At 41.8% G+C, this 16,640-nt stretch overlaps 1 protein-coding gene across 3 annotated transcripts in view; it reads left to right on the forward strand.

The window, feature by feature from the left end:
- Positions 1-16,640, forward strand: part of LOC146854898 (transcriptional enhancer factor TEF-3-like) — a 779,218-nt gene that overhangs the window by 653,134 nt on the left and 109,444 nt on the right. For all 3 annotated transcript variants that reach the window (XM_085652320.1, XM_085652319.1, XM_085652321.1), the window contains one exon: positions 1,024-1,197. In XM_085652320.1, the coding sequence (XP_085508446.1) occupies positions 1,024-1,197 (174 nt within the window). The remainder of the gene's footprint in view (positions 1-1,023; positions 1,198-16,640) is intronic.

Consider the following 16,640-nt stretch of genomic DNA (forward strand, 5'->3'; position numbering starts at 1 on the left):
AAGGCAAAATGTTTGAGGATAACCATTCAGAAAGGGCCAAGCCAACAGAAGCCCATTTTTTTAGATCTCACCTATTATTGGATAGCACAAGCAGTCTGGTTGCAAACGAGCTATTGTGGGCTTACCAAGGACATACATTAGCTTTCAGCCTGCCCATTGCTTATCATTGGATGGCTTTTTTTGTCATTCTTATATCCTTACCTCTTATTTAATGACTTATCCTGTCCCATCTTATCCATCTTGTGTTTGTCCTTCCTCTGAAGCATAGCTTCTTTAATATCCTTTTGATTGGTAGACTTGTATTCTTCAAGTACTCACTTTTAGGGAACTACTTTTTTCCTTATTGGTTAAATACTCCAGCAGATTGTATGCCTTTTCTAGTTCTGTTGCTCGTGTGTATTTCCCTCGCCAAACAGCTGCTCTTGCCCTCCGTGTTGCTCCCTCCTTCGTGTGTTGCTTGCTCTATTTTGGGTGCTTTTCTTACAAAATAACATGCCCCCTAGCAGAGGCTGCATCAGTGTGCCTTTTTTCTTTCTTTTGGCCATTACTGCACAGCATCAGCATAAAATGTGATTTCTGATGCTGTACAGCAATACCAAAAGGCACTGGCAAGTCTAATATGTCCCAAGAGTGAGAACGATTGCCTTTGCCAATGCTTGTTTGTTCATTGGACCCTTAGTTATCGATGGGAATTGTGCAATCTATAAAACGAGAAATGTGTTTAAAGTAGGAATATTATCATCTCATATGTTTGAGAACATCACCCATCATTTAAATTGAAAGCCAAGAAAAGGGCATGCCGGCCAGGAAACATAAAAAATACACTGGTCTTGGCAGGGACAGTAGTCATCGGTTTCTGTTTGAGATTTGCAAGTTGACTCCTCAAGCCCTACGATATGAATAGTCAAGAAGTACAACTGCCAGGTCTCCAAAACCTTGTCCAATGTGGTCTATTGCTTGTGGGTCTCAGGAAGACAGTATTAGTGAACATCATTTAAAACATTGCATGTTCTCTTATTTCAGTACAACAAGCACCTGTTTGTGCACATTGGGCAGACAAACCCCACCTTCGCAGACCCCTACCTCGAGGCAGTGGATATTAAGCAGATCTACGACAAATTCCCTGAGAAGAAGGGAGGCTTGAAGGAGCTCTACGACAAAGGACCAGCAAATGCTTTCTTCTTGGTCAAATTCTGGGTAAGAGAAACAAGGAATCCTTGTATTTACACCTGTGTGAAAAAGGGGAACTCAACTGTTCGGTACAGAACTCCTCCTTCTGACTGCTCCAGGCTTTTAATTATCAACATTTGTTTCCATTTTGTGGCTTTTGTGGTTTTCTTCTTTCACTCTCTGTTTCCCCCTCTTTTTCCATTGTCTCATTGCGTAACCTTATTTCTCTTGTGTTGTTGATTATTTTTCTCTCTATGACACATACTTAATCATAATTTAATTGATCTAACATCTGCCATTTTATCTCTCCTGTACTCACTGATGTTAAAATCTCCAAACTAAGCCAACTCATCAGTTTAATGTCAAAATGATATGACTATGTTTACCGACAGGACATGACAGAGTTCTCCTAAACCCTTGCCTACGTCTCCTGTGGTAAAGACAAGGAAGAGGACACTTTGTCTTGGGTAGCAACCATGATTGCGATAGTTCTGCTAAAGTAAAAAGAATGCTTACTTTTGGACAATGGAATATTGAGATTTTTTTAACTTTAGTGAAAGAAAGTTTTGTTTTTATTAAAGACCGGGACCTATTGGGATTCAATCACTCACTGATTTATAATTCAGTGTATACACAGTGTCGTTGATTGTTTAGTAACTTTGATTCTGTTACTTTATTGTTCCGACACATTGTAGCATTTTTATTTATCACTGCGTGAGCACTACGCGCACTGTTTTTATAGCAGTAAACATGCAATATGCACAAACTTTGTACTTTATTCTTTTCTATTTATAGGTGACTTTTCATGTATTCAATACTTAACTGTACTGTCTTTAGTCATTTGATCCTTATTTAAACTGTTTCTGTAACAGTCTGATTGATTCACCACATGGAATCACTGAGCTCAATTACACAACGCGAAAGCATCAACCTGTGTGCCCTCAAGTATTGCCTCTTTTGCTAGAACCAGGATTCTAGGAAGTGGACCAGTTAGGTCTAAGAAAATATTTTGCAATTGTTCCATGCACTGAAAAGGCCTTTGGATTCTTGCCAACATGAGTAAAGAACAACAATATATCGCGATCAACTGCAGGAAGGGCGTGGACATTCAGACTGGAGTCTATTCCGAGATACCTTGCCAAAGAGCTGCCTCAACTTATGTGACTCATATTGTGCAACATGATCTGAAAGAGCCCATTCCAAAGAATTTGGGTGACGAATTAGGGTTGGGTTAAACATAGGCTCACTTGAAGTCAAAGATTGTAGTGGTTGCGGAATTAGAACACTGTCCCAATTCATTAAGAGAAGTTGTAAGCCTCTGCTCAGGACAACATTGTCTGGGTCAACTTTGTCATTATTAGAGTGACCCGGTCATCATTAGTATCAAGTAGTTGTATCTTGTGAACAGGAGGTTGGATTTTATTAGCTAAATGATAAACATATCAGTGAGGGCCAAAGTCAGGAGAGTCAGTAGACTTTGTTAATTGATGAAAAGCATGGTTTTTAGAACCCATAGTGTCCAAAGGTGAGAGTCTTTTTTGTATGGAAGCTTCAATAATCTTAAAAATATACGTTATTGAGTCAGATACAGCCTGCTGAATAGAATCTTAAAGGAACGAAATGAATTATTTCTGAAAGCCTGGGCTTCCTCCTCTTTAGTGTATGATATAGTTTCTCACGCTGTTATGGCAATACAACTCGATTAATGAGAGACAGGATTGAGGGCGGAGTTATAAAGTATACATTAATTAAATAAATTCATTGAAATAATTAATTTGTTATAATAATATGTCAACTTAATCTTGCAGAAAAAAAAGTAGATAGTCTATAGTGCTATAATATGGTAATGGCAAACGCAGAAGAAATGGAAGCAGAAACTAGTAGGTGGAGTTTATCGCCTTTCAAGTGGAGGAAATCAATGTCAGAGAGAGTGGCAGGAGATGCCAATTAGGTGGAGCCTACCACTTTAATATTGGACCATGACTGTGAAGAGAAGGGAAAAATGCCCGGCGAGGGGAGCAGCCTAGTTAGAGTACCATACCTTCCTCTGCCATTCAAACGCAGACTTCTTAGGAAAAAAGGGTCTGAAGGAATGCTGAGCGGGTCACAACAAAGAGCGTCTTGGGAGATAAGAATCTCCGTTTGTGTGCTCACACTATAAACAGTCAGAAGGACTGGTTTTGAGAGAGAGTTAAATGGTAAGGTAATCTGTAATAAAAAATGATTCACAGTGCAATACAAGTATGCAATAAAATCAGAAAAACTAACTAATACAATACATGAAGATAACTGACGTTATCAAAAGACTTATCTTGACCTCAAGCAGCAAGAAAAGAGGATTTGTTGCTCCCAGTCAAGAGGTTTACAGGATACCTGATTGGTTGTTACCATTGTGACAACATATAGTAGTTGTTTCCTCTAAGCATCATGAGTATTGTAGTTGATTATTTTAGCTGGTCTATAAATAAATGCAAGAAAAAAGGCATAATATGAGCCTCTGGTCTTGTAATAAAATATGTTTTCTCATTCAGGCTAAAAAGATATTGAGAACGTTCCCTGAAATGCTGTCCAGAATTCTGATGGCCATCCTTTTTTTATTAAAGATTTGTTATTGCCTTTTATCATCCAGTTCGGCAGGTCTAACTCAGTAGAAAAGAAAAAGACACACTTGCACTCTGAGAATTGACATATTTGTAAAAGTGATCATCTGGGAAGAGCGTGATAGACTAGACTAGACTTTTCCACACTAGAATCCGACCCCAAAAGGCTAATACTGTTGAAAATGTTGGTGTCATGATGCCCATGTCTTCTATGCTTAGGGAGCAACATCTTGCATCATAACTCGGCCATCCCAGAAATATCCATTTATTCTATTCACGCTGCAGCCATCCAGTCAAAGAGAAAGGGTGGCTTGATCTCCGGTGTTGGGCAATGTCCCACTTCTCTTTCACCAGTTTCAATATATATCAGGGCATTCATATGACAGTATGCAGCTAGGTCCTCCATTATATGTGGCAAGAAAAGCTTATGAAAGAGTGTACTTGCCAGCAGACCTTTGGTAGGCAAAGCCCTCCGTCCAGAATAACTGGATGATGGGACAGCCCCAGATCATATGAAAAAAGAGCTGCTTTCAGAATGACGTCTTAGGCATAATGGGGAAGAATATCTACCAATTTTCCATACCCTTTCCTTGTTGTAGTAGACCTTGTTCTGGTATTTTAACTGGATCACGCAATATTGAGATATTGAGTAGAGATTGTCTTCTCTCTGGGAGATATGAACGCCTCTGTCCCATCTTATTCAATTATGTCACCTGCATCTACATGTATCAGGAAAGTTACTGACTGATGACTTATGGTGTCAGGAAATAATGTTATCACATGCACCACTATAATAAGTTTAGCATCCAGTCTACAATATCACCTAAGTCTTTCAGATAAGGTTACAAATCATGCTGTAGATGCACGTAGAATAACGTAGAAGAAACATTGTGCTAGTTGAGGGTCCAAAAATGCCCGAGCTGAGACTGAGACAGAGCATTCCTTATGTATAAAATCCCTATTAGTTCTCATCCTGGAAAGATGGGTGAAGCCCTTAGCCAGTCCAGTCCCAGCTCAAAGAGGAGTCTCACCAGTTAAGTTGCTGTGTACTAGATGTTGTGTAGGAGCGCCTGCTAGAGTGGTCTTGAATGATGAAGTTTACCCTGATCATCCTAAATCGAGCAGCACACTCAGTTACTGTAAGACATTTTCTGCTCAAACTAATCTATCTGTTAAAAGCATAAACCAAAAAAGAAAATTACTTGAAATATGCAAACCTCATTAATCAAGGTTTAATTGATATTGGATCATAAAAAACCCTGGCTTTTGCACAGAAAGATCACCATTAGGCTGAAACTACTGGGTCAACAGTATTTAAGTTCAGAGAGGAACAGGCTTGGCATTTCAGGCTGGGATGTTGCTAATGGAGCAGGACAAAGACCGATTTGCATATTGCTGAGTTGACTCCGAGGTGGCGTGGTGGGCAAAATAATGATGGACTGGGACCTTCATCTCGTGCTCAATATAACAGGAATATGTTGGTTATGGTGGCATGCCAATTATCAAGGCTACAGGCCTGATTATTTATTATGCAACGTTTCAATAAAGTTAGTAGGCCTGACCTTTTGTTATTGTGAAAACTGTATATTAAAGTCAATAGGCATTTAAGGGTGGATTGGTATCACTTTGTATTAAAGCTTGTAGTGATTAATTGTGTTACATCGAATCTTACAGCTCACTGTTGTACTCACGGGTTTTGCTGTTGGTTATCCCGTCTGACAAACCATGGGGATGGAAGATTTGCACTATGGAAATCCTTGTTTGGCACTCTTCGGAGGGATGGTATTTTGCTTTGCCAGCTGTAGTTTTTTTGACAGCAAGTCTTATGGTTGCCTTGTGGGAAAGCTTATGCTCAATACAGTAGGACTGAGTTGGTTGTGGTAACAAGATAATAACAAAGGCTATATGCCTGATTAGTTCACTGAGATGTCATATGCTATATGTGTTATCTGTTTATTATGAAAAATGATGACAAAGGCAATAGGCCTTGTTTATTATGAAAACCATTTCTTAACCCGTTCCCCGCTCATGACGGAACCACTCCGTCATGAGCCACGGGCGCCGTGTGCTCATGACGGAGTGGTTCCGTCATGCTGCGGCTGTTGGCGGCCGCTCCTCCCACGCGGCGCTAATTCCCCGCCTGTGCGGGCGATTAGCGCAGTGGGTGGAGTCATGACGGAACCACGCCGTCATGAGCACAGCTCACCCGTGACTCATGACGGCGTGGTTCCGTCATGAGCACAGCGGCGCCGTCAAGCCCCCAAACCCCCCCAGCGCTGCGGCGGAATTCACGCCGCAGCGAAGGGGTTAAAAGCAATAGACTGTTAACGGTGGATTGTTTTCACACTGTGTTACAGGTTGTTGACAGGTATTTTGTTTCATGAAATCTGAAATAATTACCTTAGTAGATAATGGATTTGGTGTACACCCCATTTTTCAAACCCTGGGGTAGAAGGTTTTGATTGTGATATTCCTTGGTTGTCTCTTGTTTTGCCAACAATAATTTTATACATATTTGCAATTTTATAACTGAATACATGATGACGGTCAGTTAAGTTGCACTTCAGAAGGTCTGTGTTTCCAGTATTGTATCTTTTATAGATTCACATGCTTGAATCTTCCCCATCGTCTTGGTGGGAGTCCCACGGTAACAGTAGGAATAGTTCTACTGAATACGTTACATAGACCTCCATAGAAAGAGAATTCAATTGAGCACTCTATCAACCTCATTTTATAACATTCAAAGTTCAGCCAATCACAGCAGAGACCTCAGAGTAACTCTCTCCACAGTGCCACCACACCTCAGATTTCTTACCGCACATCGTGTGATTGGGAGTCTCTCTGAGCTCTGCTCAGTGACAGTTAGCTTTATCAACTTTTGACCATCCAGCTTTCAGCTCAAGGTATTCCTTTCTGTGACTTTCATAATGCCAGATAAGAAAAGGGTTGTTTAGGCCCTGTAAGTCTTGTGGCAAATCTAGACTTTTCTCAGAATATCCCCACAAGCAATGTCTCTATTGTCTCTACCCTGACCGTAAGCCCAGGGAATGCAAATACTGCTGCACCTTCTCGGCCAAAACCCTCAAGGATAGGGAAGGAAGACTGCTCCTTTGGCTCCAGAAGAAAAACGCAGTTTCTGAATCTGGCCCAGACACTGAGGAAAAGCCCCATTCGTCCTCCAGGAAAAGAAAAGAAGGTAGCTCCTCTTCTCACCAAGGGGACTCCAAGATGTCTAAATCACAGGAGCAGGAAAAATCTGAGGAGAAATGCCACAGAAAGCAGGTAGAAAGAACTTTAAAATCAACTTCTGCTCCAGTTTCTGCTTCTATAACACCTGTGAGGGATCTTTCTTCTCGTCCATCGACGGCGTCGTCGACGAGAGCTATTTCTGTCAGACCTGAGGTTATTCCTTCGCCTTAGACAGCTTCTACAGCGACGGCAACAACGGCGACGGTCACTACATTGACAGCTACTGTGTCGACGGGCCCGCAGTTAACTCTGACGACGACGTGATTGTCAACGAGACCCTCTCCGAGGACGAGACATTAATCAACGAGAATTTCTCTGTCTACCACCACTCCGTGGACGACGTTGCCCTCCTTTTCGCCAGCGGTGGTGGTGTTAGCATCGACACCATCGACGGGAGAAAAAATCCACTTGGGACTTTCTAAGGTTCAGGATTTTTCTTTGTTGCCACCTACACGTTTGCTTGACTTCCAGGAGTCTGAGGATGACAGCACGTTTGGTCCTGCATGTAGTCCTTCCCAGCTGAAAGTTAAATGTCAGGTCTTTGATGATGATGAGGACTTGGAGGACATTAATTCATCCTCATACCTTGCAGGAGAGTATTCTTTCACTGACTCGGCTACTGTTCAGCAGCCAGAATCTTTTCAGGAGCATTATCAATATGAGGAAGAGGATCCTCACCATTTTAGGGAACCATCTATTAACCTTCCAGTGTTGTTGGTATCAGACTTACGTCACATGCTAAATGACTACTACAGACGCTTTCCTGAGGTAAATGCTCCGCAACATCCTCCACCTCCTCAACAGGCCCCGGTGGAAAACGCAGAACAAGTAACTCCTAGATCCACGAGGGAAAAGGTTGTGCCTCCTCCTATTGTTATTCCTGATGATTCACAAAATGTGGACCAACAAAAGATAGAGAAGGATAGATACACACTAATGTTGACACCCTGGACGAATGGGATGATTACATAGTTCCCACACTGTCCTCTCCTATCCCTCCTCCTGAAGACTCTCCCCCTGCTGACATCGGGAACTTTCATGACCTTTTAGAATGTGCCTCGAGGCGCTTTGATCTACCCATGCCATTTTACCAAACTGAGTGTTCCTTATATGACTTTAATCCAGGCACTCAACGATCCATTAGGGCAATTCCCATAGTGGATTACTTATGGCAGGAGGATCTAAAACTGATAAGGACACCAGCTTCTATTCCAGTGGTAATTACGAAGCTGGATAAGAAGTACAAAGCCCCGGATAATTCACCCACGTGCCTCATCGGTCATTCTAGACCGGATTCAGTAATCATGCAGGCTGCTCAAAGAAGAGCTGAAAACCCGGCGTCTCAATGTTCTGCACCTCCGGATAAAGAAGGACGTTGGCTGGACAACATAGGGAAGAGGTTTGCCGCCCTGGCAGCCACTTTTATAAGAGCCTCCAACGCTATGGTCATTCTGGGTAGGTATGACCTACAGATGTGGTCGGACATCTCTTCGCTCTTAGAACATCTTCCTGAAGATAAGAAAAAGGAAGCAAGGGATATCTTGTCAGAAGGGGAAAGAGCTTCCACTGAGATGATAGAGATTGCAACGGAAATCTCTTCGACTTCATTCCGGCAAATGGCATGAGCAGCGGTGCTGAGGCATCAGGGGTGGCTTAAGGCAACTAGCTTCCGTCCTGAGTTTCAGGCTAAGGTGCTTGATATGGCTTTTGACGGCGAATGCCTATTTTGAAATCATATAGATGAAGCCCTTCAGTCTATAAAAAAGGACACAGACACGGCTAAATCCCTGGCAACGCTACAACAACGTCATTTTCAGTCCTTTCGGGGCCTAGTTCGAGGGCAGTACGCATCCAGACCGCAGTTCCAACAGCGGTTCTAACATTATCCTCAAGCAACCTATCAGGCGTTCAACCAACCTTACAGGTCCGGCACTGCATCGTCCTATTCACTGGTCGTAAAAGGCAACAATCTGCCGGAAGACAACAGGATTCTAACAAGAGGCAATGAGTTTCTCCAGGCCCCCGCCACCACAGCTCCACAAAAATTCAAACCAACCTGCTCAAAATTCTTAAAAAATTGGACGTCCATCTCGGCGGACAGATGGGTTTTGGATGTCTTCGGTCACGGTCATACTCTAGAGTTTGTTCAGTACCCTCCAACTACCCCTCCTTCGAAGGAAGTGCATCGTCATCTGCCAGATCTCAAGAGGGAAATACAAATTCTTCTTTCCAAATGCGCCATAGAAAAGATACCCTTACATCAGCGCAATCGGGGGTTATATTCCCACTTCTTAATCATAAAGAAGACAAAAAAATGGAGGCAGGTCTTGGACCTCTGGTTACTGAACAAATTCATCAAAAACCAATCTTTCAAGATGTTGTCTCTGCAGGACATCCTTCTTCTTATGGAAAAAGAAGATTATCTGCCATCTCTCGATCTTCTCCATGCTTATTTTTGCATCCCCATTCACCCCAAGCATTGAAGATCTCAGGTTTGAAGTGGCGGGGTGCCATCATCAATTCAGAGTGCTTCCCTTCGGTTTGAAGTCGCTCCCAGAGTCTTCACCAAATGCATGGCACCGATAGCTGCCTTTCTGAGATGCTCAGGACATCAGGTATTCGCCTACCTGGACGATTGGTTAATAAAAGCTCCTTCGTTTCAGGCAGCTAGGAACTCTACTTAAACTTGCCGGAATCTCTTCCAGTCTCTGGGTCTCCACCCAAATCTAGAAAAGTCTTCTCTCATTCGTTCCAATTCTCTAACTTTCCTAGGAGCTTGCATTGATACAAATCTCGGCAAAGCTTTACCAACTCTCAAAAGGGTCTTGCGTCTCTAGGGAATGACACGCCTTCTAGCGTCAAAAATGTCAGTTTCTGTCAGAAAGTACAAATATATGCTGGGGATGATGTCCTCATGCATTCAACTAATTCCAAATTTCCATCATCGTATGCGCCCACTGCAGCAGCAACTGGACACTCAATGGATTCAATCCAAAGGGTCATTCAACGACACGATTCAAATCTCGACGGCTATGAAAACTGCAATGTCTTAGTGGGAGATCGAGGAAAACATGACTCAGGGGCTGTCCTTCATTCACTCAACTCCTCAGTTTGTGATGACGTCAGATGCGTCCATGGAGGGCTCGGGAGCTCACCTCCAAAAGCTTAAAGTGCATGGAAAATGGTCCAAACAGGAATCGAAATGCCACATAAACCTTCTAGAGTTTAGAGCGGTGTTCTTGGGCCTCAAAGCATTTTTGCCTCGGATTAGAGAATCTCCAGTTCTGGTCCTGACAGACAACACCACCACCATGTTTTATCCACAGAAACAGGGTGGCGTGAGATCTCAGGTTCTCTCTCTTAAAGAGCAAGAGATATGGGAATGGCTTCTCCTCAACCAACTCTCACTCCGAGTGTAGCACGTGCCAGGAGTCCACAATCAGTGGCCCGACTCTCAACAGGGTGTCCAAACAGTGCCTTGAATGGGAGCTCAATGACCAGATGTTGCAGATGGTCTTACGATCTTGGGCTTTCCAACGTTAGATCTGTTCGCTACGTACCTAAACAAAAAGTGCATCTTTTACGCAAGCAGGACTCCTCAGCCGGGATCGTGGGGAGACTCCTTTCTGCTCTCCTGGATAGAAAAATGTGCCTACGCCTTCCCCCCATTTCCTCTCATTCCTCGAGTTCTCCCAAAAATAAAACAGGAGCCGTGCCTCATAATTCTCATCGCTCCCGGCTGGGCAAGGCAATTTTGGTACACAGAGCTTCTGCGCCGATTAGAGTGCACTCCCATTCTCTTTCCTCCAAAGGAGGATCTTCTTTACATGAACAAGGGGCAAGTGATTCATCCACAAATTCCCTCTCTTCACTTATCAGCTTGGCTTCTCACTTCATTGAATTTGAGAGTTTGAAAATACCCAATGATTGCAAAACAATTTTACAAAATCCTCGAGTTCCTTCTACGCTGAAACGTTACTCTGCAAAATGGAAAAGATTCTGTGAGTGGTGCAGTGTTCATTGTTTACATCCTCTTTCATCCACACCGGAGCAAGTATTACCATATCTCTTATACCTAGCCAAGGCGAGATTTCATATTCGTCCATTAAAATCCACCTTGCTGCGATTTCTAGATACAGACGACATCTGGATCAATCTTCATTGTGGTCTCATAGACTTATTAAGGAATTTCTAAAAGGACTATTCAGGACCTACCCGCCGGTGAAATCCCCTCCAGAGCTATGGCAACTAAATACGGTCTTGTCACAACTAACGCGTTCTCCATTCGAACCTATACACAAATGTGACTTTAAATTTCTCTCATGGAAGGTAGCCTTTCTCTTGGCCGTTACGTCAGCCAGACGTATCAGCGAGATCCAGACATTCTCTACAAAGGAACCATTTCTTCAATTTTTAGCAGGTAGGGTTATTCTGCGTACGAATCCTTCTTTCATACCTAAAGTACCATCATCTTATCGAGCCTATAATTTTGCCTACATTTTTTCCAAGCCCGTCCTCGGTGGCGGAAAAATCTCTTCATTCTATGGCCATCAAACGCTGTTTGAAATTTTACCTGCAAAGGACAAATTCCTTTTGTAAGTCTTCTCAGTACTGGTTTCCTACTCAGCACCAAGGAAGGGAATCGCCCTAACTAGAGCCAGTATTGCTTGCTGGGTCACTTCAGCTATTGTTTCCTGGCATGAGTAGGCTGGACATCCATTGCCTGCAAAAGTGCAGGCCCATTCAACGAGAAAGGTCACAACTTCTTCAACCCTGTTTACGGGGGCTTCTCTCCCTGACATATGCAGGGCAGCAACGTGGGCGAGGACGCACACGTTCACAAAGCATTACTGCCTAGATGGTTGGCGGGAGGCAGATCTAGCCGTGGGACAAGCTGCTCTTCGTCATCTCTTTGCCTAAGGTAGGAGGCTTGTAGCCATTCTGATTTCTTTATCTACTTATTGTGTTTATTCTTGTATAAACTATTTGATTGTTACTTCTACTTGCATTAAGAGAATTCTAGTTATATATGTATTCTTTTCTGATACTGCCATGGTGGGATTGTTCACCTTCCCGCCTTCATTGTTATTTCTATTCAAATATAGATTTACTGCACTTTAATCGGATTCAAGCATATGAATCTATAAAAGATACAATACTGGAGAGAAAACAAGTTACTTACTTACCTGTACATTGTGGTTCTCCAGTATTGATATCTTTTACAGATTCACATGCGACCCACCCTCCTCCCCGGTTAAGCTCACTATTCTACCTCCGAGTAATATATATATATTTGCACACTTGTGCTCAAAATCTGAGGTGGGGTGGCTCTCTGGAGAGGGTTACTCTGAGGTCTCTGCTGTGATTGGCTGACCTATGGATGTTCTAAAATGAGGTTGATAGAGTGCTCAATTGAATTTTCTCACTATGGAGTTCTATGTAATGTTTTAAGTACTACTATTTCTACTGTTACCGTGGGACTCCCACCATGACGACGGGGAAGATTCAAGCATGTGAATCTATAAAAGATATAAATACAGGAGAACCACAGTGTACAAGTAAGTAACTTGTTTTTTGATCAAACGTTATGACAAAGGCCGTATGCATGACTTAGAATGAAAAACATATGTTAAATGCCAAAGGCTTTTAAGATTAAATTGGTATTCGACAGTGCTAAAGGCTGTATGCATGTATTGTGTTGCATGGAATCACATATTATGTTAGTAGGCAATTGTATTGGTGTTGTTGACCTACTCAGACAAACCATGGGTATAGAAGATTTGCTCTGTGATTTGTTCTAAATTAATGTTTATTAGGTTCTCTTATGAGGGATTTTGTATTGTTTTGGCAACTGTAATTTTGCACATATTTGTACTTTTACTATAGTCTACTTGATCGTTGGCTCATTGGATAGCTTATGCTCAATACTGGTGGTCTAGAAGCCAATGATGAAGCTGTAGGCATGATTGAGTCACCAGAAAAGTTATTTCAGATGCCATAGGTCTGATCTGTGTATTATGAAAAAGTACAGAAATGGCTAAACTCAGACTTTATATTATGAAATGGATACTTTAAAGAAAATAGGTATTTTCTCCTGCACTGTGTTAAAGCCTACTAACATATATTTTGTTACGTGAATTTTCACAGATTACCTTTATAAGCAATGATTTTGGTGTTGATTTCCACCTCTCACAATCCCTATGGGTAGAAGATTTGCACAGTAATAATTCTCGCCAGAAACCCATCTGAAAGCCTGATAGGCTTAGATGTCTGGTGGGTCTTTTAATAAACAAAAATGAAAAAAATACACACAGACATATATATATATATATATATATATATATATATATATATATATATATTCACTGAAAAAACCATAGGTTTCACACATGTTATAGTTAGCGGAAATTTTACTGATAAAAAACCAGTGAAATTGCCCCGTTATAGTTAGTGCTGGCAACTATAACTCACGCGACCGCAATCCTCTGCTGATGCTAATACTGTATTTAGACACTTATTTGCCCATGTCTTCTTCCATACATTTTTAGCTATACATATATTACAAATATTTTTTTTTCATAAAGACACATATGTCATCAGCAGAAGATTGCGGTCGCGTGAGTTATAGTTGCCAGCACTAACTATAACGGGGCAATTTCACTGGTTTTTTATCAGTAAAATTTCCGCTAACTATAACATGTGTGAAACCTATGGTTTTTTCAGTGAATTTGCAAGGTTTTTTAAATGCTAATTCCTAACTATAACGTGTGTGAAACCTATGGTTTTTTCAGTGAATTTGTACGGTTTTTTAAATGCTAAGTTACTTTACGCCATTCGAGGCGTGCGCGCCCACTTAACGCAGTTCGTTCCGTGCACGGTTTTTATCAACTTTAATAAGCCCTGTACATTTGGTGGCCTTCGGCCACCAAAAGCACAGGGGGTGGGGTCAATGTGGATAGTGTTTTTTTTATTTCGATTTTATAATTTCATGTTGCCAAAATTTAGTTTTTTTTACCTATTAATAAGCCCTGTACATTTGGTGGCCTACGGCCACCAAAAGCACAGGGGGTGGGGTAAGTGTGGATAGTGTTTTTTTTTTTTTTTTTTTTTTTTACCGTACGCTTACGGTAAGCGTACGGTAAGCGTACTCGGCGAAATTGCCGAAAAAAAAATAAAACCGTTTTTGCTCTTGGGGGATGTTTGGGGACTCCCTCAACATGACTATGTGGGAGGGAGTTGTCATAACAGCCCAGTAACATGTTTTTGGCCATCATGTTTGATAAACAACACAGTGCGAGAGACAAAATGGCGGACGCCGCTTCCTGGTTTCGGCCGATTCGAATGTTTACTAAGATCTAAGAGCCAATCAGAATCGCGCTCGCGCACGCCACCGTACGCTTACGGTAAGCGTACGGTAAGCGTACCGTAAGCGGGCTCAGATATATATATTGATTTAAAGGCTATTTTCTCAGAATCTACTGAACAGATTTACACCAAACCTACAAAAGGCACTTCCTTGACCTAGGGACTACCTCTCTGCCAAATTTCTAGTAATTCTGTTCAGCCGTTCGGGCTGTAGCTCGTTCTAAAGGTCCTATGGAAAAATGCATGGGAAAAACGCGTTTTGGGACCCCCCTTTTATCTCAGCCCCCGCTTGACGAATCCCCCCGAGACTTTCAGGGTAGGAGCGGAGCGTAGCGCCCCACCTATTTTGAGAAATTCGCGAGGATTCATCGACCGGCGCCAAAGTTATTCAAAATAGAATGTTGAGGTTTTCCTATGGAAAAGGGGTCCTAACTATAACTACCTACTGGCGACCGCCAGTAGGTAATATGTGTGTGTGTCTGTGTGTGTGTATATATATATATATATATATGTTGCTCCAATGCACCGAAATGCGAGTCACTCAGGGGGGCGGGTGCCAGAATGTGGCGGTGCACCGCACATTATAAAAGCTCCACAATTCCCTCATTTTGTAGAAGGAAAAACGGCACTCACGGGACTTCGTTACAGCAATGGTTTATTTGTTAAACCGAAAACAGACGCGTTTCAGAATAGATCCTTCATCAGTGTTTACAGTACGCGCTGTGAGGCGCCATTTTAAAGCATCAAGTCAATTATCATCAAAACAGACAAGGGCTGGCGACGTGCCATATTGCGAGCGCCATCTTGGAGAGGTTGTTATTACATTGCCTACTATGTCACAAACAGTCAATATATCTTATAAAACAAAGAATATTCATTGAAAATTCATCACAAGTTCATTTGGTCATATGTTGTTGCTGTTATAGTGATCATAAATCCAATTATAATCTCGCCGTGTATCGGCCACTTGCAACCTGTTATCCCAGGTTGCAAATCTCCCATGTCAGTTATTATTATTGCCGTGTATCGGCTAATGCTGCGAATGTCAATTTCATGATTTCAGTCAATGACAGTGTTTCAAAACCCAAAAGAAAAATATTGGTTTAAACAAAGATTATTCTATTAACAAAAGTTTGATTTCATTAGTCAGTAAGTAGCATTAGTTGCCCAGATGAACCGTTATCTCTTCTCCACCATTTAATCCATTAGGGGATTTTGATTGGAGATCTATAATGTATCGAGATTCCAATCTTCTCAATTTCAATACTCTATCTCCTCCCCTGATGTCAAATGGTACACAATCGATGCTAAAGTACTGCAACAGATCCCTGTGGCTTTTATGTTTAAGGGCAAAGTGGCGTGCTACAGGATAGTTAAAATCTTTTTTTGTGATCGCACGCATATGTTCCAGCACTCTTAGTTTCACGCAATGTATGGTACTCCCTATATACCTAAGTCCACAGGGACATTGTATACAATAAACTGCATGTGTGGTATGGCATGTCATGAATTTATTTATCCTTTCTGCTACTCTTAAGCCCTTTATTTCATAAGTTAACACCCTTTTGCTAAAGGCACATGCCTTACATTTTCCACAGGGGTAGAATCCTCTCATTTCATTTAGAGTTCCCTGTCTTAATGTTATAGCATCTAGATGACTATGTACGAGGCTATCTCTGAGTGACCGTGACTTTTTGAAGGTAATTAAAGGTGCCGCTGGAATATCAGCGCCAATAATGGCGGCAGTTTTCAATCCATGCCAGTTTTTTCTCATTATCCTTCTCAGACTATCCGCATCCTCCGAAAAAGTAGTTATCATTCGGAATTTACCGGTTTCCTCCTTACGATCTTTTTGTTTAAGTAAATCTTTTCTGGGTAAGTGTTCTACCCTTCTGAGAGTGTTCTCTAGGAGACCTGGATTGTAACCTCTCACTATGAATCTATTTAGACTTGCTTTAGCTGCCAAATCAAAGTCACTTTCTTTTGAGCAGTTACGTTTCAATCTGAGGAATTCCCCATACGGAATGCTATTTTTTAATTTTTGGGGATGACTACTAGCAGCATGTAAAGTACTATTTCCGGCGGTAGGTTTCCTGTATAGAGCTGTTGTGATTCTGCCTTCCTGTATCTCGACTTTTAGGTCCAGGTAGTTTACTGCCACTAAACTTATCTCCCCCGAAAATTGTAGGTTGACCTCGTTTTTATTAAGATGTTTGATGTATTCCTCAGCTTCATTAACGGAACCATTCTATACTA

This window comes from Triturus cristatus, chromosome 4_1, assembly GCF_964204655.1.
Source record: "Triturus cristatus chromosome 4_1, aTriCri1.1, whole genome shotgun sequence".
NCBI lineage: Eukaryota > Metazoa > Chordata > Amphibia > Caudata > Salamandridae > Triturus > Triturus cristatus.